General features: G+C 35.8%; 2 protein-coding genes across 4 annotated transcripts in view; both read left to right on the top strand.

Annotated features, from left to right (window-relative positions):
- Positions 1-9,408, top strand: part of LOC590042 — a 31,597-nt gene extending 22,189 nt beyond the window's left edge. Inside the window, exons 2-7 of one of the 2 annotated variants that reach the window (XM_011681270.2) lie at positions 987-1,182; positions 1,896-1,967; positions 3,320-3,451; positions 4,066-4,170; positions 6,529-6,617; positions 8,055-9,408. In XM_011681270.2, the coding sequence (XP_011679572.1) occupies positions 1,009-1,182; positions 1,896-1,967; positions 3,320-3,451; positions 4,066-4,170; positions 6,529-6,585 (540 nt within the window). In that variant the 5' untranslated portion in view covers positions 987-1,008 and the 3' untranslated portion in view covers positions 6,586-6,617; positions 8,055-9,408. The remainder of the gene's footprint in view (positions 1-986; positions 1,183-1,895; positions 1,968-3,319; positions 3,452-4,065; positions 4,171-6,528; positions 6,618-8,054) is intronic. The other variant, XM_011681272.2, reaches the window with a different exon arrangement.
- A 5,787-nt stretch (positions 9,409-15,195) lies between these two features.
- LOC100892926 (putative ferric-chelate reductase 1) lies at positions 15,196-21,309 on the top strand. 2 transcript variants are annotated; one of them, XM_030993379.1, is made up of 6 exons: positions 15,196-15,349; positions 15,886-16,099; positions 16,684-16,847; positions 18,952-19,040; positions 20,455-20,534; positions 21,091-21,309. In XM_030993379.1, the coding sequence occupies exons 2-6, from the start codon at positions 15,907-15,909 to the stop codon at positions 21,162-21,164; spliced, it is 600 nt and encodes a 199-aa protein (XP_030849239.1). In that variant the 5' UTR covers positions 15,196-15,349; positions 15,886-15,906; the 3' UTR covers positions 21,165-21,309. The 2 variants fall into 2 exon arrangements, with proteins under 2 accessions (XP_030849239.1, XP_030849238.1); XM_030993378.1 differs by having other exon boundaries at positions 15,878-16,099.
- Positions 21,310-22,521: the final 1,212 nt, after the last annotated feature.

Raw genomic sequence — 22,521 nt, 5'->3', positions numbered from 1 at the left:
TAACCTGATAATTTTCATTCTTGACATTTAACAAATTATGCTCTTTTTTTTCTTTCTACACTCAGCCTATTTTGTCCGTTTTTAGATCACAGTCTGATATCTAAGGCTAAGTACTTCCTGCTATACGTCAAAATAAGAAGCTATTATTCTCCAGTTGTCAAAATAAAGTACAGGGAAATATACATTAAAGACAAAGTTTACAGAACATATCAAAATACTTGTTATGGCTTATTATAGTTTAATTCTTATATGGTACGTTAATTCACATCTGTAAGTATTGAATCGAAGTTGGAAAACAATGACGTCACCTGTCTTCATGAAATGATTTGGACAATAATGATTCATTCTTGAGCAATGAAAGTTCTGGGAAGATATACTTTATCTATCAAGAATTTAAACCATATATTGTTACAATCATTTTCATGAAAAGAGTTGAAAGAAAAAAATAACAATTTTTCAACAGAACAGTCCCTATCTCCCGCCCCCCCCCCTTCTCTCTCTCTCTCTCTCTCTCTCTCTCTCTCTCTCTCTATCTCTCTCTTTTCTTCTCCCCTCTCTCTCTCTCTGTCTCACTCTCTCGACCCCTCTTTCATTCTAACTATGAAATATGCTCCGTAAAGATTCAGCTGATCTAAAACTAAAAGGTCTACCAATGGGCTCGCTTGGTCTCTATATACACAAGGCTTTTATTTCTTAAATGTCTACTGTAATAATACTAGGCCTAAATGATAGGCCGATGCCCAATTTTTATTTAAATATCGACTTTTGTCGTCGTGGGTATGTATTGAAGCAATAGCTGGACTTATAATTTATGAAAGAAAAAACAACATATTTCTGGCGATCATATTCGAAAAATTTAATCTAAAATGTTTTTGCCACCTTCCCTTTTCTGATAATAGATCCACTTTTCTATGATACAAAGTATGACGTATTATTATTATTATCACTATTCTTAATATTTATATATTTGACTGATTTTTTTGCAGATAGATAAAAGAAGTGATCAACATGTATGCTGAAACGAAAAGACGGACTTATTTCCAGATGGGGATTTTCCTCGTTGGAATCGGATTCCTACTCTCACTGCTTGGGGTGTACTACGTCAACGGGCTCACCTATATCGGCTCGACCGTGTACGGTCTGGCAACGCAGAGGGCAGCAACACTATGGGGAGGAATTCTGGTAAGAGGAAGATTCCAAGTCAACCACGTAGAGCCCTGTTTCATAACACTTGTTATAAATATCAAATGCTTAATTGCTATGACGAATTTGCTCTCAGCCAATCAAATGCCACGATTAAAGTAGCTTATAACAGTGAGTGTAACTTGCTGTTGATAACAAGTTTTATGACACAGGGCCCAGATGCCTTTGATACATGTAACAAGTAAGCGTTAGTAAGGAGAAACTAATTATTGTATCACTATTATTTTTTTTATGGATTCAGTTCTCCCGTCAATCAAGGATTATTAAAATAATTTCTTGTCGTTTATATATTTTCTTTTTAAGGGAGCAGTGGCTAATGCAAACTCCTGCATATCTTTACAATCGTCACAACAAATATTTTTATAAAAAAAAACATCAACAATATAATATTAAAAATGAACAACATTATAAATGCAAGATTAATGTAGACATTTTTTATGCAAAATGGATTAAATAAAAAAGGAAGGTATTCTTGACTGGAAAGATGAACTCTAAACAAGGTTTAAAAACAAAGGTAAAACTTGTTTGGTAATTTGTTTTTTCTTTCTCTATCATTCTCTCTTTCTCACTCTTTTACTTTCTCTCTCTCTCTCCCCCCTCTCTCTCTTTCTCTCTCTCTCTCTCTCTCTCTCTCTCTCTCTCTCTCTCTCTATCTCTCTCTTTCTCTTTCTATCTCTTTCTGTCATACACAGCTTGTCTGCCTTGGCCTGAGGAATGTAACCCTTGGTCACCCTACCAACAGATTCGCTACAGACTCCATGTGGGTGAGTACAAACAATAGGAAGAAGAAGAAGAAGAAGCAGAAGAAGGATGAGAAGAAGAAGAAAGAGAAGAAGAAGAAGAAGAAGAAGAAGAAGAAGAAGAAGAAGAAGAAGAAGAAGGATGAGAAGAAGAAGAAAGAGAAGAAGAAGAAGAAGAAGAAGAAGAAGAAGAAGAAGAAGAAGAAGAAGAAGAAGAAGAAGAAGAGAAGAAGAAGAAGAAGAAGAAGAAGAAGAAGAAGAAGAAGAAGAAGAAGAAGAAGAAATAGAAGAGAAGAAGAAGAAGAAATAGAAAAGAAGAAGAAGAAGAAGAAGAAGAAGAAGAAATAGAAAAGAAGAAGAAGAAGAAGAAGAAGAAGAAGAAGAAGAAATAGAAAAGAAGAAGAAGAAGAAGAAGAAGAAGAAGAAATAGAAGAGAAGAAGAAGAAGAAATAGAAAAGAAGAAGAAGAAGAAGAAGAAGAAGAAGAAGAAATAGAAGAGAAGAAGAAGAAGAAATAGAAAAGAAGAAGAAGAAGAAGAAGAAGAAGAAGAAGAAGAAATAGAAAAGAAGAAGAAGAAGAAGAAGAAGAAGAAGAAATAGAAGAGAAGAAGAAGAAGAAATAGAAAAGAAGAAGAAGAAGAAGGAGAAGGAGAAGGAGAAGAAGAAGAAGAAGAAGAAGAAGAAGAAGAAGAAGAAATAGAAGAGAAGAAGAAGAAGAAATAGAAAGAAGAAGAAGAAGAAGAAATAGAAAAGAAGAAGAAGAAGAAGAAGAAGAAGAAGAAGAAGAAGAAGAAGAAATAGAAAAGAAGAAGAAGAAGAAGAAGAAGAAGAAGAAGAAGAAATAGAAAAGAAGAAGAAGAAGAAGAAGAAGAAGAAGAAATAGAAGAGAAGAAGAAGAAGAAGAAGAAGAAGAAGAAGAAGAAGAAGAAATAGAAAAGAAGAAGAAGAAGAAGAAGAAGAAGAAGAAGAAGAAGAAGAAGAAGAAGAAGAAATAGAAGAGAAGAAGAAGAAGAAGAAGAAGAAGAAGAAGAAGAAGAAGAAGAAGAAATAGAAAAGAAGAAGAAGAAGAAGAAGAAGAAGAAGGAAAAGGAGAAAAGGAATGATAGAAGGAATTGGATTTGTAATTACGATTTTGCACTTAACCCAGCCCTCTCTGGGAAATTGTAGAGCCTAATATTTACCTGTAGTTGCTTCATGAAAGCAGGTGTTGGCCAGTGCAAAATCACTTATCCAGGAAAACAAAATATTGCGCAGCATGATGAACATTTCATGTTTCAATGATGATATTTCCTACTAAAATCATGGCAAATGATTCATACATAATTATTATTGTTATTATTATCATTATTGTTATACATTTTTTGTTTTCTTTCTCAGGACACATTTTCAGCCATCTTCACAAACCTGCTCGCTTTCCTCATTTCCGGTGCTGTCGTCGGGGTCACGCTCTGGGGTCATGTAGACTTTCTGAAGGACGCTGATGTCACCACACTCGAGGGTAGCACGGAGGTAATTGCCCCCTCCCCCCCCCCCCCCCCCTTGTACCCTTTTCTCCCTCCCCCTTCTCCCCCCCCCCCCTCTCTCTCTCTCTCTCTCTCTATCTCCCTCTTTCCCCTCCCTCTTTCCCCCTCTTTCTTCCCTCCTTCACTTTCTTCATCCCTTCCATCCTCCCTCTATCTCTCTATCTCTATTTTTTGTGTAATAGTCCCCAGGGACACAGATATATCCAGAGGGACCACCTAGGTCCAAACCCCCTTTCTTTTGGTCGTCATGTTTTGATATTAACTGGACCCCACTTTTATTCTTGCTTGATACAGTTTTTGTTGGTTTGTTTTTGTTCATTTAAATGAACATGATTTCAAAAGGCGCCTCTTCAAGATTTTGAAAGTCCTATGGACTTTGTTGTACAAAATTCATGAATGATCTGCTCCCTAAAACAATCTAAATTTTTCATTTCATGTTCTATATTCACTTTAACTTCAAAAGTACATACAATTAAAGTCAGGTTTACAAGATTAAAGTTAACATAATGAATTATATTGCAAAGATACAATACCTTCAGGGAGAGAAGCAGAAATAACAATCATATTTTTTTGTAATTTTTCTCTTTTCTCTTCTTCTAGCTTGTAAACCTGATCGCTATTCTATTGTTGGGTACTCTTGGTATGCTCACAACGATCGTTGGTTGCATCGTAGCCTGCTTCCCTATCTCAGACTCAGACGGTCAGGTGAGTACGGTTAAAACACCGGATTAATTTTCAAGTGCAGACGCTATCATTTGGGTTAAACTGAGCAATAGGACCAGTTTTATTGTATGAATGTTTTCGAAGGGTTACATTATTTGGGTTAATGTGGGTAGTAATGATTAGTCGTTCTTAAATTTTGATTTGATTTGGCTTTAATTGTTAGTGACAGAGTGAGAACGGGTAAAACACCAGATCAATATGCTAGTGTGAATGCTCTACATGTGGGTTAAATCGGGATTAATGGACCAATACGTACAATGTGAACGCATTCTAGTAGGTCCTAGAGTATTGGAGATAGTGCAGGCAATAATTTGTTGTTCTCTGAAAGTGGATTTCATTTTACTTTGAATGTCACTGGTATAGGTTTGAAACTGGATTAATTTTAAGTGTGAACACCATCCTGGGGGTTAAATCATGTTTAGTGGACAAGTTTTATTGTAAAGATACTTGTGTTGCTAATGCTAATCGTATTAGTCAGAACACAGCTTTAATATTGGGCTGCAATGTGTGAAAGCTATTCTAGGGATTAAAGCAGGGTTATAGTTCACCAATATTAATGTGTGGATGTTTTTTAGGGGGTCAGATTAGTTGAGTTGTTTATTCTCCTATAAGTTAAATAGATTAGGCCAGAGATGAAACAGCTAATAACAGCAGAATTGAGTGGTTAAATTGTGTAATACCCATCTAATACTTAGCTAATAACGCCCTTCTCACATTGTACCCACTAAATAGCCAAATTAAACTTCAAGTTTACCCATTAAGTTTGGAATATTTTTGTTCTTACCTCTATTCATGACATGCTTTTGACAAGATTCAAGATTCAAGATAATTTATTGTCATGTAAAAAATACATAAAATTTGCCTTCGGACATTTAAAAGGTGCTATACATGTACATACAAATATTATGATAGAGAGGGTGTTAGTGATATTTTCTCTAAACTTTATTGATTAATCTCTATCTTGATTTAGATGGATCAATAAAGTTCTGAGAATAAATAAACCTTATTTAATCAAGAATATAATTAATCATTTAATAACAAGAGGTAAGGAAAACATGATTCCAACTTCATGGGCACCATTGCATTAGAAAGCTTTATTGCTATTCCCATAATGATATTCACTGCTTGCTTTTAGTATATATTATGCCATTGCATTTTACATTTTATTCCCTTTCATTAGTGAGCTGGAATAATTTGTATATTTATTAACAAGAGAGGCATTATAGAGGTGTTGAAACCATATACATTACAAACTTGACATCCTCTTAGCTCTCAAATACGACTTTATTTCATTTAAAAAGTATAACCTAAACTGATTTAATAACAATAATGATAATAATACAAAAAATAAAACCCATATTTATTTACACAGATGTGTAATATGATCCTGTAGTAATTTCTTTGGAACCGCTCGTTGCTCTTTTTTGTGGGGGGGGGGGCATACTTACACTCCCTTCTCAAATACTACTTTATTACATTGAAAAAAGGTATTACTTATGGAATTAATGACTTAAATCGACTTAATACTGATAATAATACAATAAATAATGATACTAGTATTCTACTTCTGCTACTGATACTTCTACTATCTCTAATACTTCTAATAATAGTGATAATACGCATGTATAAAATAAAAATAATAATAATAATAACAACACTAATAGTGATAGTAATAATATTAATTATTTAAGAACGCTAAAAACAAAACTACCATAAAGCGCGAACAAAATGACAGAATTTGAAGAGAAACCTGAAAATAATACATGAAAACGAATGGCAGAGACGGACAAGAACCAAAGAGGCTTAATGGCTTAATGGCAATTTCTGGTGGAGATCTATTATTTAAAGCGGAACTGCACTACTTGTAGCTACTTGCGCCCTCTATACAGCCAACAATATAAGCGGTGCCCGTTGGTCCCCCATGATCCCCTTATTCTTATGTTAATTGAGAGCTGACTTGATGAGATAACTAACCCCTCCTGGCCAAACTATGCAGATAGGAGATTTGAGCATTGCAAGACACCTATTAATATGCCTATATAGCATAACAATAAGTTCCATATCATCCAAATCGCATGTAACTAAACAATTACAAATAAACACATTATATTAACTCAACCCGATCACAATTACTACTTACGAAACATCATCTCGAGGGCAATTTAAATAACCTAGAAAAAACGGAATGAAATTATTTTTTTATCAACAGTATTTGGTTGTTGGTATATAAAAGGGGGTCAGTATCCTTTAAACGGATCTTTGAATAAACTGAATTTTTGGAGAGCAATGAATAAGTCAAACAAGCCATTTTATGACCATGATTAATTTTCACTCACATAGGCGCCCCCAGCCGGTGAACAATACGCAATGGAGAACCAGGGCTTTAACAAACACTAAAGAAACAACAACAACATCAAACTTAGAACTAGGTAAGTTAGTGATTATTAATGAAATCGCAATAAAGGCAGAACTAACATCAAGCTGAAAATGATTTCAAGTTGAAGCAAACTTTTCAATTTCTCCCTATAGTTTTATTTTCCTTTTTAAATTATTTTTTAAGCATTGCCTTCCTTAAATAAGTTATCAATTGAGAGTTTAAAAGAATTGGCTTCTAGTAATTTTGCTTAGATTTTCCTTTATCAACACATTTCCGCCATTAAGCTTTCTCTCTTTGCAGTGCACGTAGGCCTACGTGCTTTTCTTTGCGTAGTTGTGTTTATTATGGTGCAGTATAAACCAGCAAAACAAACATATTTCTTTTTTTAAAACATAAAACATAGATTGAAATTAATTCATATCTTTTAGATCATCACCTTCATGTTTTATCATTTTCAATTATTTTTTTGTTTTCTATCATTCCATTACTTCTCCTAACTCATTTGCCGGATTTCTGTCGTCATCTTTCCATTAAGTATAGTTTGTTAAACTTATTCAACGTGTATATTAATCAGGGGGTTTCTATGAAAAAACTGTATTAATTGTATTGTTTGGTATTTAGTCGCCGCTTAATGGATCTCACTTAGAGATTTTATAATTATGTAGATTAAAAGTCTTTCTCCTTTTTGTTCTCTCTCTCTTTGTTCTGTCTCTCCCCTCTCTCACTCTCTCTCTCTCTCTCTCTCTCTCTCTCTCTCTCTCTCTCTCTCTTCTCTCTATCTCTTTCTCTCTCTCATTCTTCTTTCTCTTTCTCTCTCTCTCTCTCTCTTCTCTTCTCTCTCTTTCTCCCTCTCTCTTCCTTTCTCTCTCTCTTTCTCTCTCTCTCTCTCCCATTGTCAACTTCCTTCTCTCCTTCATGAGCATTTCCCATCATTTTTCGAAGGTGATGGAAAAGAATTAAAAAATCAGCTAAGTCATTGTGACGTACTTTGTGCGGCACCGATTGAAATCTACGAACACGTCAATGACATTAGATAACAATTTGAACAATATACATTGAAATTGATGGGCTGTTCATTTCTTAAAAGTCTTGTTAAACTTAAAAAATAATGACAAATATATATATATATATATATATATCTTTTTCTGTTTTTGCAGCCTTTCCCCTATTTCTTTTTCCTCTCGTTCTGTCTCTCAACCCTAACTCTTTTTCACTCCCTCCCTCCTTCATTGCATTTTCCAAAATTTGTAGGCCTGATCCTTTTCACAACCAGTTTAATCTTTGCTATTCATTCGTTAAAAATAGGCCTATAGCCTTCCATAAAATAATGTTGTCATCTTGTAAAAAAAAAATGGAATGACATTACCTCATAGGTGTATGTATTTTTAAAGATTTATTTTCCTTTTTTATTTGTTTGATCGCTTTGTATTTAGGCATGAATTATATAATATTTTATCTCTTCCCCTCCGTTTTATTTCTTTCGATACAGGCATAAACGATACCCTTCAAACTTCGTAGAGTGAGCTTGAAACTCCAATTGAATCTACGCCCTCTCTCGTCTGGCAGCACACAACGCAACATCGTCATCGCCGCAATATACTGCCCAGTTCAATTTATTTATTCCTTTGCGTAAAACTACACAGTATGCGAGAAACTCAAACAGTATACAGTTACGGGACATTTCGATATTAACTAAAAAGGTTGTTGAAGAGATGTTTCAAATATGGACTATAACATGCCATTAAAGAAAAAGATCTTTAAAATTAATCCGGGAAATTAACATCATCAAACACCGTAAAACCCCTGTCTGTAAAGAACGCAGAATTTTGGTTTTTGAGATCTATATTAATTTTTTTTTAAATAATTATTAATGAAACAATTTGATAACTTTTTAAACATAGTTTTAGTGTGTTTTTTTTTTTTTTTTATTTATCATGGTTTATTTACCATCCGTGTGTATCATAATTTTTTCTTGTAAAAAAAAATTAATTAGAAGTTGAAAACCACTTTTTAATGAAAATGAGCGTTTATAAGCACAATCTGATATATTTATGGTAAGGTATGTAGACTAGCACTTTGGTTAAAGCCTGTATTTTCGTATTATATAAATGTTTTTTTTAATTGTGTAGTTTTACAACATTATGATGCGCAAGAAGAAAGTAGTCCCGAATTATGAATTAGTTGTTCTCACAAATTTTTTAACCAGTTTTGCATCACGGTAATGTTTTATTGGTCTTCCTTCACGACTTAGACAACTAAATATTTTCAGCGATTGTATTTATCCCCACCGGCCGTACACGATTGTGTGGTTTCGAGTTATTAGCTCTCGATAAATATACCTATAATTTAATGTTTCAGAGCAATCTACAAAATAAATGAACAGTCTCAAATATTTTAAAAAAATAGTTTGTTGAGACGATCCCTGAATGCATTCTCGTTTTATGAAACTATCAAGCCAGGGACTGTCTCGACATATTGCCAGGTTGATTTTGTTTCGAAAATGATCTGTACCCTTGCTGCACTATTAAATAATTAGATATGAAACTGCAATAACAAAATAATATTAGGTTTGACAATGCTTCTGAAATATTATTTTTATGTGAAGTTTGGTTAAAGGCCTATATCCCGTTTGATGTTACTGCATTGTGATGTAATTTTATTATTTGTCTTAAATCAGAAGTATTGCAGTTCCCTTTTACCCGAGATTTTTATATTCGCCATTTTGTGTGAGTTTTTGGTTTCCTTTCAGAGTAAGATAGTTTGTAAACACTTGAGTATTTTATTGAGATTAGAGTTATTGATTTGGTTGGTTTATCGCACGCACAACTCTTCACGTGGCGTATTACCTGACGTTTGTATGTTACTAAAGGTTCGTTCATATACGAAGCGGGAAACCGCAGCGGTTTATTTCCCTTCTTCTTCTTCTTCTTCTCCTTCTCCTCCTCTTCCTCTTTCTTCTCCTTCGTCGTTTTCTTCTTCTTCTTCTTCTCCTTCTTCCTGTTCTCCTTCTTCCCTTTCAGACGTGTAAGGTCCTATACGCGTATCTACATAGCTCTGTGTTATAAGAAACAGAAACGTGAACGTTTACGTCATCTTGAAAGGAAAAAAAAACGCTGCGGTTAACCGCGCCGTATCTGAACAAATCTTTACTTAGATTCAAATAATTCAATGGGCATTAAAACAAATCATGGACTTCAAATCAATATATTTCTGCCATGAAAATGAAAATAATTATCGGAATTATTATGCTGCCCGAATATGAAAGTGCTTCGATATTCGGTTATTTGTATAGGCCTTTATGGAATTTAATAGGCAATTTGTTGAAATTGTGATGATTGAAGAATAACAAAACAAAAAAGAACATCACCAAGGGATAATTAATGAAGTTCTGGTATTGAAAAAGGCTATTGAAGAGATTAAGGAATGTACATTTTCTTAGCCGTATATATTTTTGTAACGAATTTGGTTATATTTTGTTGAGAATTATGTATATATTACTCTTATTATAATGTTCCTGGGCCCTGTTTCATAATAACTGTTATCCAAAGCATCTGTTAATAGTTATAAGGTACTTAAATCTTGGTATATGATTGGCTTGGAGCAAAAAATGTTGTTACATCATTTTGGCATTTAGTGGTTATTGAGTTATGAAACGGGGCCCTGAAACGTTAGAATTTCAGAAAACCGTAGACTGGTGTGATATTTATTGTTAACATTTTTAAATCAACATTTTTTCCACAATTTTGGGGAATCTGTTATCACTTGATTGTGACGTACGGGGCAAGGCACAGAATTGTATAGATAATAATTGAAAGTACATGATATATATACGATTTTGAAATTACAGTCAAAGCTGTTTGAGTGGCCACCTCTCCATAAAGGCCACCTGTCTATAATGGTCACTTGAATTGCCTCCCTCTATAGGGGAACATGTGCTGAGGAACCTGTATAGAAAGACCACCTGTCTACAGTGACCACTTTTTCTGTTTCCAATGGGTGACATGTATGACTGTATTGGATAACATGGCTATTTTCCGACGTTGAGTGCGCTTCATGTTTTTTTTTAAGATAACCAATAAATAAGCGTTCTGTATAACCTTAGAATCACTTTGTGTGTGCTGTTTGTCATAATTGTAAATGAGTGTGCTTACAAGTATTCGTTTGTTTATAGAAAAGACAGAATACCGGTTAAAAATATATAGATATAGGCCTACCCTGCTCTTTCTCGTCTATACTTTCCCCCTTCTTGCCTTCTCCTTCTTCTTCTTCTTCTTCTTCTTCTTCTTCTTCTTCTTCTTCTTCTTCTTCTTCTTCTTCTTCTTCTTCTTCTTCTTCTTCTTCTTCTTCTTCTTCTTCTTCCAATCAGGGAGAATCGATTTGTATCCGTGGTTGGGGGGGGGGGGGGTGATAGGTTCCACAATATTTTCGGCAATGTATCAAAACAATCAAGAGGTTGAAGCGTGTGGCAGGTTGCACCCCCTCTCTTCCAAGTTATTAACTTTGTCAATTCACCCTCAATAAAGATAACATTTCAGAGAATATAAGAGTGGTAATAAAATTAATAACATGCTAAATGTTAGTCCTGACCCTTGCCTGCAGTGTAGGCCTACCAGACTGGTATCATCTATTTTTAAACGAAATTTAAACATTACCCAACAAAATCCAATGGTGAGGGATATCAACTTGTGAAAGTATTATGTTACCAGCGGGCAAATGCATTAATAAGCAACCAGGAAAGGTTCATGCAGACAGAAAATTCTTTATTTCCTGGTGATAGAAACATACATTTTATGAATATTGATGTCTTCAAACAACATTCATCGTGAAAAAACCCATTCCAATATTCTGTGTAAAGATATCTCAAAAAACATAGTTCTCATTAGTAAACGAAAAACATATTACTTTTGGTTCTTCATTTGACTCTCTTCCTTCTTTAATTAAACCAACGGAATCCTCTCTGCGGGAAACTCAATTCAATGAAACAGAATATCACTGATGCCAAATTTGGTTCTCAAAATGACAGAAAATGTCCACTCCTGATCTCATTCAAACTGTCTGTTTCTTAAAAACATAATATAAAACTTACGTTCCAACTACCAAACAACAAACTTCAATTATCTCCTTCTTCACCCAGATAAACTTATCATACTAGATACGCTCTAAAATATAATTTTAGAGCGTAATATTCCCTAAGGCCCTGACCAGAGCACTATTTTTTTTCTTCAAAAACTATAACCTTAGAAGGTCTTAGAAGGTGTATTATTATTGGAAGGATGTTATAAACAAAACTTCAAACTTAATAACATTTTACCCTTCAAAAACACCTCAACTATCCTATGCCTGTTACGTACAATACATAGGCCTACATCAGCTTTTCAATAAAACAAAAATAAGTTGTGATATAATAATCTTTCTCCAAAATATCGAACTGGAGTATTCTATTGTATTGCTTGTTTATGTACATACAAAGAGCTTATTTTCAAGAGGCACTATAGATCCATGTGTGTAACTTAAAAAAGAACTCTTTGTTTACCCGAATTTGTTCAGGTGTCTATGGAAAATTGTTATTAAAAGATGCATGGGTTCATAATTTCTCTCGTAATTTAGGTTAATAATTTTGTTCAAGGTAAATAGAGGAAAATGTATATCATTACCTTCATTTGCTATCAAAAGATTTTGCTCCTTTCGAAAAAATAGCTCTTCAAATGTATTACAAGTCATGTAGAGATATAAATAAACAAAGTAATGGATGAAATCAATAAAACGAAATAGATATTGAGTATGAATCAGGAAACAAAGTGAAAGTTTCGTCTCCTACATACTGCCATTTGGACAAAACCATCTTTCTCCTCAGTGATACAATACTTTATGACTTTACTTGCATTATGAAGAAAAAAACGCATCATTGTTGTTTTTATTTCCGTATAATAAAATCAGATACAAATACATATAAAATAATCATACAGAGAAAAAGGGACCATATACGGCTGGTAGCCCATATTCAGCTGCAACTATAATTGTTGCTGCTGGTCTTCCATGGGGCCAGTTTACAATATGCAAAATATACATAATATTACAAATTAAAAAAATAAATAATTACAAAGTATCAGTCGAAAACATAATACAAATACTTAAAGGAAAAGAAGAAAAGAAAAAAAAGAAGAAAAAAAAAACCTTCCCTATCCCCCGGGATCGACACCCATTGCTAGTTTTCAGCTGTCTCATATCTCTTGTGTACATATTTGCGATTGATATCAACTCTTTGTAAGACAGGTGCCTGGGCTATATTTTCGACCCTTCTCGCTGTCACCGTGGAACTACTAATTATTAGGTCCATGCTCTCACCTTTAGTCAAACAAAATTTAGACTTTGAGCTTCTTAATATGATAAAATCCTACCTCATGTATGAGCTCCGAGCTTAACCTTATTTGTCCAGATTGTATTTGCTATCAAAGAGATGGTTCGATTCTGGCAAAAATGACGTAAATAATTTTTTATGAACAAAAATCATGCAGACTCATTCGTTATATTCAGGGAGAATAGTATGAATACTGATGAGGCTACCCCGGGTAAACAAGACATATTATCTTTATTATCGTTATTATTATATTATTATGGAAGAGCCAATATCATGCAACCAATATTACACCGTTGTCCGTAAAGTTGGAATGATTTTTCTTTACCTCAGTCATCCTGAAGTGATTGTGACGTCATCGTTGATACATAACGTTAATATCATCTCGGAGCTTTATTGATTAATCTAGGTCAGGGGTCATGTAGATGGATCAAATACGTTTATATCTTCTCAATCTTCTTAACTGCTCAATTTTTCTTAATCGCTATTTATTTTTCAGTATACATTTCTGAAAAGATATGAACTTTGTCTATGTATCAAGAATAAATCACATTTTCACAATCATGTTACAAAGGCAGCTAATAAAAAATGATTCCAACTTTATGGGCAACAGCAGTATAATAAATTTACAAAATTTGATAAAAAATCTACACGCTGGACACAGAAGTTGATACAGTTGACTATATCTGTATCACTATGCAAACATGTTTTATCAGAATTCGGTACAAAGTTTGTCAACATTGAATGGTAACAACCCTTGTCAATGAGGCCCCGGCCCCGGTGTTACCAAAATGTCAGGTAAAGGGGTACTTTTCACGCACCAAAGTCCGGCTCGTAGTACACAAAAATCCGGCCCGTATTGACTTTACACACCGGACTTAGGGGGTGCTTTCGAAAGGAGGGAACAAGCATTATGCGTACCCTAAATAACACTGAGTGGGGGGGGGGGGGGGGGGAATAAGGCTCATTCGTCATAGCCAAAAAGGGGGGAAAAGGAGAAGGAAGTTAAACAGAATGGTGACATTTGAAGGGAATTGAACCAACATAATTGTATTTTCCTGTGGTACAACGTATAGCAGGAAAGTGTTGTAAATGCGGATCCTTGTAATGATTACGTAATATCGGAGTATCCCGCGAAGCAGGAACTAATTAGGTAGGTGAATGTTATTGTATTGAGAGGGAAAGGAATTCATGTTCAGAAAGGCATAATAAGAGAGGGAAATGGGCAAATTCTAGCTTTGTCAGATCCACGTCACAAATTTCAATTGAAATTTTTGATAAAGAACAATAGTTTGGTGTTTTGTTGATTGTATATAGATTCAAATAGATTATATTTATTGGGACGATTTGCCATTTGGGTTTTCCAGAGCAATTTTGCCTTAGTTAGTTTATCTCTGTTTTGTTCAACCTATAAGCGGGGGGGGGGGTGGAGGGAGGCAAACACCCACCATATAGGTCAGGGATTAAAGCGGATCAATTTATTTGATGTTCAAAACATTTATTATATGGTTTTATGTAACAAGATTATTCAAGAGGATACATTTTGAATAAAAACGGACTTGGTCGGTCTGGCAGGTCGGTCTGGCAGGCTTCCCCATTAATATTGATATTGATTTCATCTGTGAGTCATTAACAAAGTATTATGTTTAATCTCAGTTTTATTCATTTATTTATGCATGATTTATTTAATAAAAAACAGATTTATAATCCGTGTGTTTATTATAACTTTTGGTTGGTAATTTTTAGTCAGACAATGGGTGCGCTTAGAAACACCCGTATTTAGCGCCTAATAATTGTGTATTATTATTCCTGTATTGAATGAGTAATGAAGGATAAGACTATACGTAATAATGAATATCACTAGTATATTTGTATATCCAATTACGAACCGTCAGAATTATGAAACTTCAGAAAAACGAGTGCACTCGTATTTTGCACCGTATTTTAGAACTGACCTCTTCCTTCATAATATACACACTCGTAAGAGAAGTGTATTTGCAAAGGACGGCTATCACTCGGAACAAACAACGATTAAGGGCAGTGGTGTAGCGATAGGGGGCACAGGGGGCTTTGACCCCATTCCGCCCCCATTCCCCACCCCACCCGTAATAAATATAACCATGTAGGCCTATAACAATTCAATTCAATTTTCGGCAAAGAAGACGGTAAGACGGGTGCCCCCCCCCCCCCCCACACGGTAGTTCCAGCCGGGCCCCCTTTAATGGATTAACTCACAAAGTACGCCACTGGTCAACACAATTTTATAACAGGAAAATGACGAAGCAGAAATCAAGGGTCTGTGATTTCAGTCGACATTATATTGTCACTTGTTTAGCGAGAATTGTTTAGTGCGTCGTACGACAAGGAAACGTGTTGAATCAAAATAGGCTTACTCTGTGGATGCAACTGGAATTGGATTGGATTTAAAAGTAAGTTGACATAGAAATTGAAAACTACATAGGTTCAACTTTAAAAACCTTTTAAAGATCTAATTATCAACATCAGCAATTTGTAGTTTGTAGTTCCTTTTGCAGTTCCGGACTTGTTAAAATAATTACTCATTATTCTTAAGTATCCTTTGAGATTTTCACATTTGCATTGCTGTTTCCAATATGTATTTCTACGTTTGTTGTAAATGTTTATAATTGATTTATAATGTTTTGTTGGAAAATTAAATAAATTGAACTGAATTAAAATTCTTGAGATAGTTATGAAGTGCTTTGTAGTATACTGAGACTGCAAGACAAATTAGTTATATAAATACTCTCTTGGAGAGGTTTGAGGCTATATAATGCTTAAGAAGATATTGAAAACAACAATTTTATCTTTAAAAGCCTTTTAAAATCATCGGAACCAATAATGGAGAAACTCTGGAAGCGGATGCAATTATGCCCTGTAAGGGAAACAAAAGCGTTATACCGAATACTTTGTCAATATTTTGTTTTTTGTTTTAAAGGAAAAAAAGCATTCTAGGTCAGGCACGACGATGAACATGTGGATTATCTCGGCATTACTCCTGTCGATCGCGACTTCGGCCGTGGTCGCATCGCCCAGCGGACCCCCAGTCTCCGTCGACGGCCTGTGCGCGAGCATGGTGCCAGGGCACGGCCCTAGCGATGCAGTGGGCGACGCACCCTATAGCGTTACTGCGGTCGAGCAAGATGACAATACTTTTAAAGGTAATTGTTCTCATTTGGAGTTTTTAAATCGATAAGCTTACTATATTCTCAAATGAAAATAATGCTGACAAGACGTGAAATTCGGTTTCACACTTTTTTACTAAAATAATGAGGAAAGATTTTTGTCACACTCCTCAAACTGAGCTCAATCAGCGGAACTTATTAACATATATTATTTGAAAGATGTTTTATCGGCCTATTCCTACTCCTCCTCAGGGCGGCGTTATGGGGGGGGGGGGGGGGAAAGAGAAAGGGCGGGGTGATTGTCCTCCTATCAAACCCCAACCCCCTCAATGCCAGCAAATTTCACCCCTCTCTCTTTCTCTATCTGTCTCTCGCTCTCTGTTTCCGTCTCCGTCTCTCTCTCTCTCTCTCTCTCTCTCTCTTTATTTGGAGGGGATGGGGCTTGTTTGAGTTTTTGTTTATTAGACCCGTGTCCCCTTCTGTGGCACCGTCTCTCCGTCAATTTCTAGGGTACCGCTTCAAGGCTATAAATTCTATGATTATGCCGTCATTGACCTGCATATCCAATTGACCCCTCTATCATCCTATCATTCATAATATTTCTTTGTTTTTAATCCTAGTACGGTTTGAAGGCGTCGGTGCCAATTCGACTTTCCGTGGTTTCTTCTTGCAAGCCCGCCCGTGGGACTCCTCCTCATCCGGCGAATCTGAGACGACTAGTCTCGGCGTCTTCACCTCCTCCGCTGCCGGTACCAAACAACTGGATTGCTTCGGCTCTATGGCGGTGAGGATTACATAAAGAAATGCCCGTTGAACACGATTCTTCATTTTACTCGCGTTAATACTAGCGTCTTTTTTTGCCTAACTACTTACGTCATTTTTTCTTGCGTCAACTTGCGTCATTTTTTGCTTACGTCAACACTTGCATTCCATCGATTGCGTCATTACCGTGAGTCATTTCGCTGACATCAATACCTGTGTCATTACGCTTGTATCAGTACCTGCGCCAATTAAGCACATGAATGCATCAAGCCCATATGCGCCATCAAATCATCACCACTGTTAATTTTGCGTTAATTTCTTGTACGTTGACACCCACTCGTGGTGCGTCAAAGGCCAAGCCAGTCGGTGACGCATAACACTTGCATATATTTGGTTTATTAACCTATACATGTATAGAATCTCCAATCATTCATAAACTATACGTTCTATAATGATCAAGAAATGAATGAATAAAAGCATCACTGGAAATCTGAAATAATGCTAATGTTCAACGAGAAAAATATGGATATACAGGCACAAATTCGCACTGTTAGATGATATAATTGCGAGAACACCACCTTTTTATTAACTTGCTGAGAACTTAATTTTTTCATTTTCTTGAAGCTATATACTATTTAGAATAATCCCATTCGGGGTAGGCCGAATATTAGGAGGATAAAAGTGGCTGCCCTTTCAAGATAAGTTTGAGATCTGGTCATGAATTGGTGAAAAAGAAAATACTTTCTGGAAAGGATTGGGAAAGCTTGATTATGTTTTAAAGCCTGTCTACACTAGTTTGGCCAGGAGGGATTATAGACCTCCCAGCGTCTCATCAAATCAGCTCTTAATAAACATAAGGAAAATGGGATCATGGAGGACCACCGGGTACCACTAAGGCAGTGTTTGCTATATAGAGGGCGCAAGTAGCTACAAGTAGTGCAGTCTCGCTTTAATGTATATAGCGATCCATCCGTATTATTTTAAAATAATTATCATTATTAGTTTATGTTGATATGTATGTACATATGTTTTTTTACAACGAATATAAAACCAAACAGAACTATTCTTAATCGGAACTTCATCCTTTTCTTTAACTCGTTTTCATGGAGAGCAACCATTTTGTTTGCTATACCTCCCTCTAATAAAATTGCTAATCCTTCTAGGTGTAATCTCGTACCAGGGTTTTGGCATCGCAACTTCCCGTTCCGCCCCGTTCCTATCTCTCTGATAGACCTTTATGCAGATCAAGGGTACGCCTATTACAGTTAAACCATGGACCTACATAGAGTGCCATGGTTAAACATGTTAACTTTGATTATGACGTAATATAACACAAAGAGGTAATCAACACAGTTTTTAAGTTTTTTAATGAGTTTTTCTTTCCTTTACGTTAGGAGCGATTAGTTTAGTGTACTAATTAAATTAAGGCACATGTAAGGAGGACGTCGAATTTAGCGAACTCCCTGCATGCGCACTCATCATTATTATTTTTTTTGGGGGGGGGGGAGGGAATCATTTTTGATATTGCTTTTATCTTATCTCGGACTAAAGAAGGCAATCGTTTAATTAAGTAACATAATTTGAAGATGTTCATTCTAAAAATAGTTCTTATTTGAGTATTTAGATTGTTACTTGGAGAGCCATCCATTCCACCCCCACCCCCTATTACAATTATTGTCAAGTTCGACCGCTTTTTAATGCGACCGAGCACGAAATGTTAATGATTAATTATACCTCTTCTCTGTTTTCGGAATCTGATCATTATTGTTACAAAATGACTTCCAACTGGCCGCCTCAGAAATATTCTTCTTCTTCATTGTAGTCCAAAGGTTGTCGTGGTGGGGGTGTGGGGGGGGGGGGGTCTCCCCTACACTCCCTTCAAATACTTGAATGCCCCTCTAAGAGTTTCTTGCTCAATATTCGATCGGAACCGAGTTTAGATTTTAGTGAGTTTTAAAGCCTATTCCTATCGGCTAATTCTAACATATTGAATGCTTGCTGACATTATTGTTCTTGGGGATAACTGTCTGCATTATTTTGGGTCGGGGGGGGGGGGGTGACAATATTTCCTTCTTTCTATCGGGATATGAAAGCAACTTTCTTTTCATTTTTGTTCTTCTTCATAGAATGCTTGGGGACACAGCATCAACACCGATAAATCGGTGGTAGAGGGAACGTGGACTCCACCTGCAGGATCAGGAGAAGTTCGATTCAGGTATGGTATGAGCAGCCTGCACCTAGCAAAACCAAATATCTTTATATAATTTTGGCTTCGATATTTCCATTTTTTAAATAAATATTAATATTATAATATGTATAGCTTGAATCTATATTTTTTATTTTATAAAATATATCGATTTTATTTTCAAATTAATTTGGGGGTTTAGAACTTCATATCTTTAGATCACTTTAGTGAGTGAGAGAGAGAGAGAGAGAGAGAGAGAGGAGGAGACATTTTTTAAGCGGATCTAATTTTATTATTCAATGGTGAAGCGGAGGGTGTGGTGCGGGGGGGGGGGGGTTGAGGGGGGGGGGGGGGCAATGGTAACACTCGATCAGCGCTTCTCCCGTTATCACTGATTGTACACCAGGGTTTCTCTTAATCTTTTTTTTCTAAATAAGAGCCGTGGGTTCTTAACGTGTAGGGCATCCCAGACAGTCAACCGACATCCCACAAGACCGAGACCGATTGCCCACGAGACCGACAAAACAAAGAATTCATAGAAAATATATTTTTATTAAAGACGATGAAAGTCCCAAAAGGTCGACATGACTGACGGCCTATAAGACCGCCATCCGTATGAGACAAAACGCCCCCCCCCCCAAAAAAAAAAACAAAAAAAAAAACCGAAAACCGAAAAAACGAGAAAAAGGGGGGGGAGGAAATTTAAAAAAAAAACTTAAAAAAAACATAAAAAAACAAGTGAATCCATTATGAATATTAAAAAAAAAAAAAATACATCGGTCTCGCAGGCTCATCGTTCTTGTGGCCGTCGGTTTAGTGGACATTCTAAAACTAGCTAGATGACCGACGAGACAATGTCGGCCTAGAAGGCCGTCGCCGTCTCGTAGCTATCGGTCTGTAGCCCTTTATGGTTGATGACTCTCCTGCACATGGACATTTTTTAATGATGATGATTGTTTTACCTGACTGCTAAGAAAGTATGTATACTAGCCTATATGCTTGTATAAGTAAACAACCAGGGGACCGACGGCCTCTTTATGATGATGATTGTTTTACCTGACTACTAAGAAAGTATGTATACTAGCCTATATGCTTGTATAAGTAAACAAACAGGGGACCGACGGCCTCTTTATGATGATGATAGTTTTACCTGACTGCTAAGAAAGAATGTATACTAGCCTATATGCTTGTATAAGTAAACAACTAGGGGACCGACGGCTTTAAATCCTTTCCAAGGTCATGAGGATAAATGACTTACCAAAGGGCACGAGAGCATTGGCTTGATTTGGAACCCGGGAACTCCTGGTTACCAGACCACTGCTCTATCACTGAGCCACCGCGCATCCGGATATCGGAGGGATAATTCACTATCAATTGTGTTTATCTTGTTGCTTCTCTTGTTGTTTATTGTTGTTTATATTGTTGTTTATCTTGTTGTATATAGGGTGAGTGTTGTCCAAGGTCCTGCAAGCACCTACTGGACTGGGCTCTACTCTGACGTCGTCATGTATGAGTCATCGGCAGGTATATACAAAATTACAGGCTTATAGATCATGATGACGACGACGATGATGATGGTGATGGTGGTGGTGATGGTGATGGTAATGGTGTTGAAGGTGATGATGCATGGTGACGAGTATGATTGTGATGATGAATTTGATGATGCTGATGCTGATGGTAGAACGGTTATGAGTATGATGGTGTTGACGGTTGACGACGATGATGATGATGATGATAATGGTGGTGATGATAGTGATGATGATGATGATGATGGTGAAGAAGATGCTGATGCATGGTGATGATGATGATGATGATGATGATAATGGTGATGAGTATGATGGTGTTGACGATAATGATGATGATGGTGATGATAACGATAATGTTGGTGGTAGTGATGATATACTGATATGATGATTCTTCACTATTATAAGTACTCCTTTACTCTTGTTTCTATCTTTCAGCCATGTTTTCACCCTTGTCTATTGATCCCTAATTATTACATTAATTTGATATTTCGTTATCTCTCTCTCTCTCTCTCTCTCTCTTTCTCCCTCCCTCTCACTCTTTTTTTCTGATTTAGGAAAAGCAAGTCTAAGCTTAGCTACTCTCTTGGGAGCGCTCGCCATGGTCTTCTTCACAAGTAACCGGATGTAGACCCCCCCCCCCCCCTACCACACACCACCCCTGTACCCTTTCGAGAAAGCTTAGCTCGATCCTAAAGCCAAATTTATAGCATTTTTATGTAGAAGTCCGTTTATACATTCGACAAGTTTATAACAATCAATGTCTGAAGAAAAAAGTTTTTTTTTTTTAAACCTGGGCAGCGTTCCACGAAATTGACATAAGAACAGGTTTACCGACAACCCGCTAAAGTGCGTGCATTAAAATTAATTTAACACGCGCTCCGATGGGGTGTCGGTGAAGTTGTACTTATGACGGTTTCGTGAAACGGTGCCCTAATAATAATAATAATAATAATAATAATAATAATAAATGAATAAATGAATAATAAATATAATTATATTACATAGCAAGATGTGTTTGTTATGCTTTTCTTTATAGCCTAATTATATTACATAGCAAAATGTGTTTGTTATGCTTTTCTTTATAGCCTGGGAACGGAGGAAGGGGGGAATTATTGCACAAGAAATTCCTGTAATGTGCTTATTTTTTGGAGGGGTTAATCTAAAATACTTTACAAATGAGAGTGATGTAGAGAGGGTAAGAGAAAGACAGAGAGAGAGAGAGAGAGAGAGAGAGAGGGGGAGAGAGAGAGAGCTAGAGAGAGAAAGAGAGATAAAGACAGAGAGAGGAAGAGAGCGAGAGAGAGAGAGAGAGAGAGAGAGAGAGAGAGAGAAAGAGAGAAAGAGAGATTTGAAATTATTGCAAACATCATACATTTATTAAACCTCTGAAATTCATTAGATAGACTATGTACATTTCTTCCAAAATTGATAATAATGGTGGTGGTGCCTGATCGGATGATGATGATGATAATAGTGATAATAATAATAATAATCATTTATAATAATGATAAAAATACGGCTATCGCTACTACTAATAATACTTCTACTACTACTTCTACTACTATATTTTACTACTACTTCTACTACTACTAACACTTCTACTACTACATTTACAGGAGAAATATATCTCGTCTCCTTCTTTTTTCTCCCTTCTTTCATTTTGATCTATATTTCAACCTTTCAATTAAAAGAAATTCTTTCGTTCTTTTTTTTGTCCACCATCATAAAAGTAATATTTAAAGGGATAAAAATTCATTTTAAAACAGAAGAGATGAACGGTAAAGCCCCTCTGAAGTGTTGGGAGCTCCAAACATTTAGCAAAACTTTACTTAAATTTTATCATACTTCGAAAATGAAAATGAAAACAAATGTGTGTAAAGTTGATATTGATGAAAGAATACAAAATGTAGGTTTTCTGGGTATACAACAGAAAATCCAAATAATGTAATGTGAAAGACATATTGATAAAATAAAACATTATTTAG

This window comes from Strongylocentrotus purpuratus, unplaced genomic scaffold (genome assembly GCF_000002235.5).
Source record: "Strongylocentrotus purpuratus isolate Spur 01 unplaced genomic scaffold, Spur_5.0 spur5_scaffold_20, whole genome shotgun sequence".
NCBI lineage: Eukaryota > Metazoa > Echinodermata > Echinoidea > Camarodonta > Strongylocentrotidae > Strongylocentrotus > Strongylocentrotus purpuratus.
The sequence above is the reverse complement of the archived record's forward strand: the minus strand, read 5'-3'. Positions and strand labels throughout refer to the sequence as shown.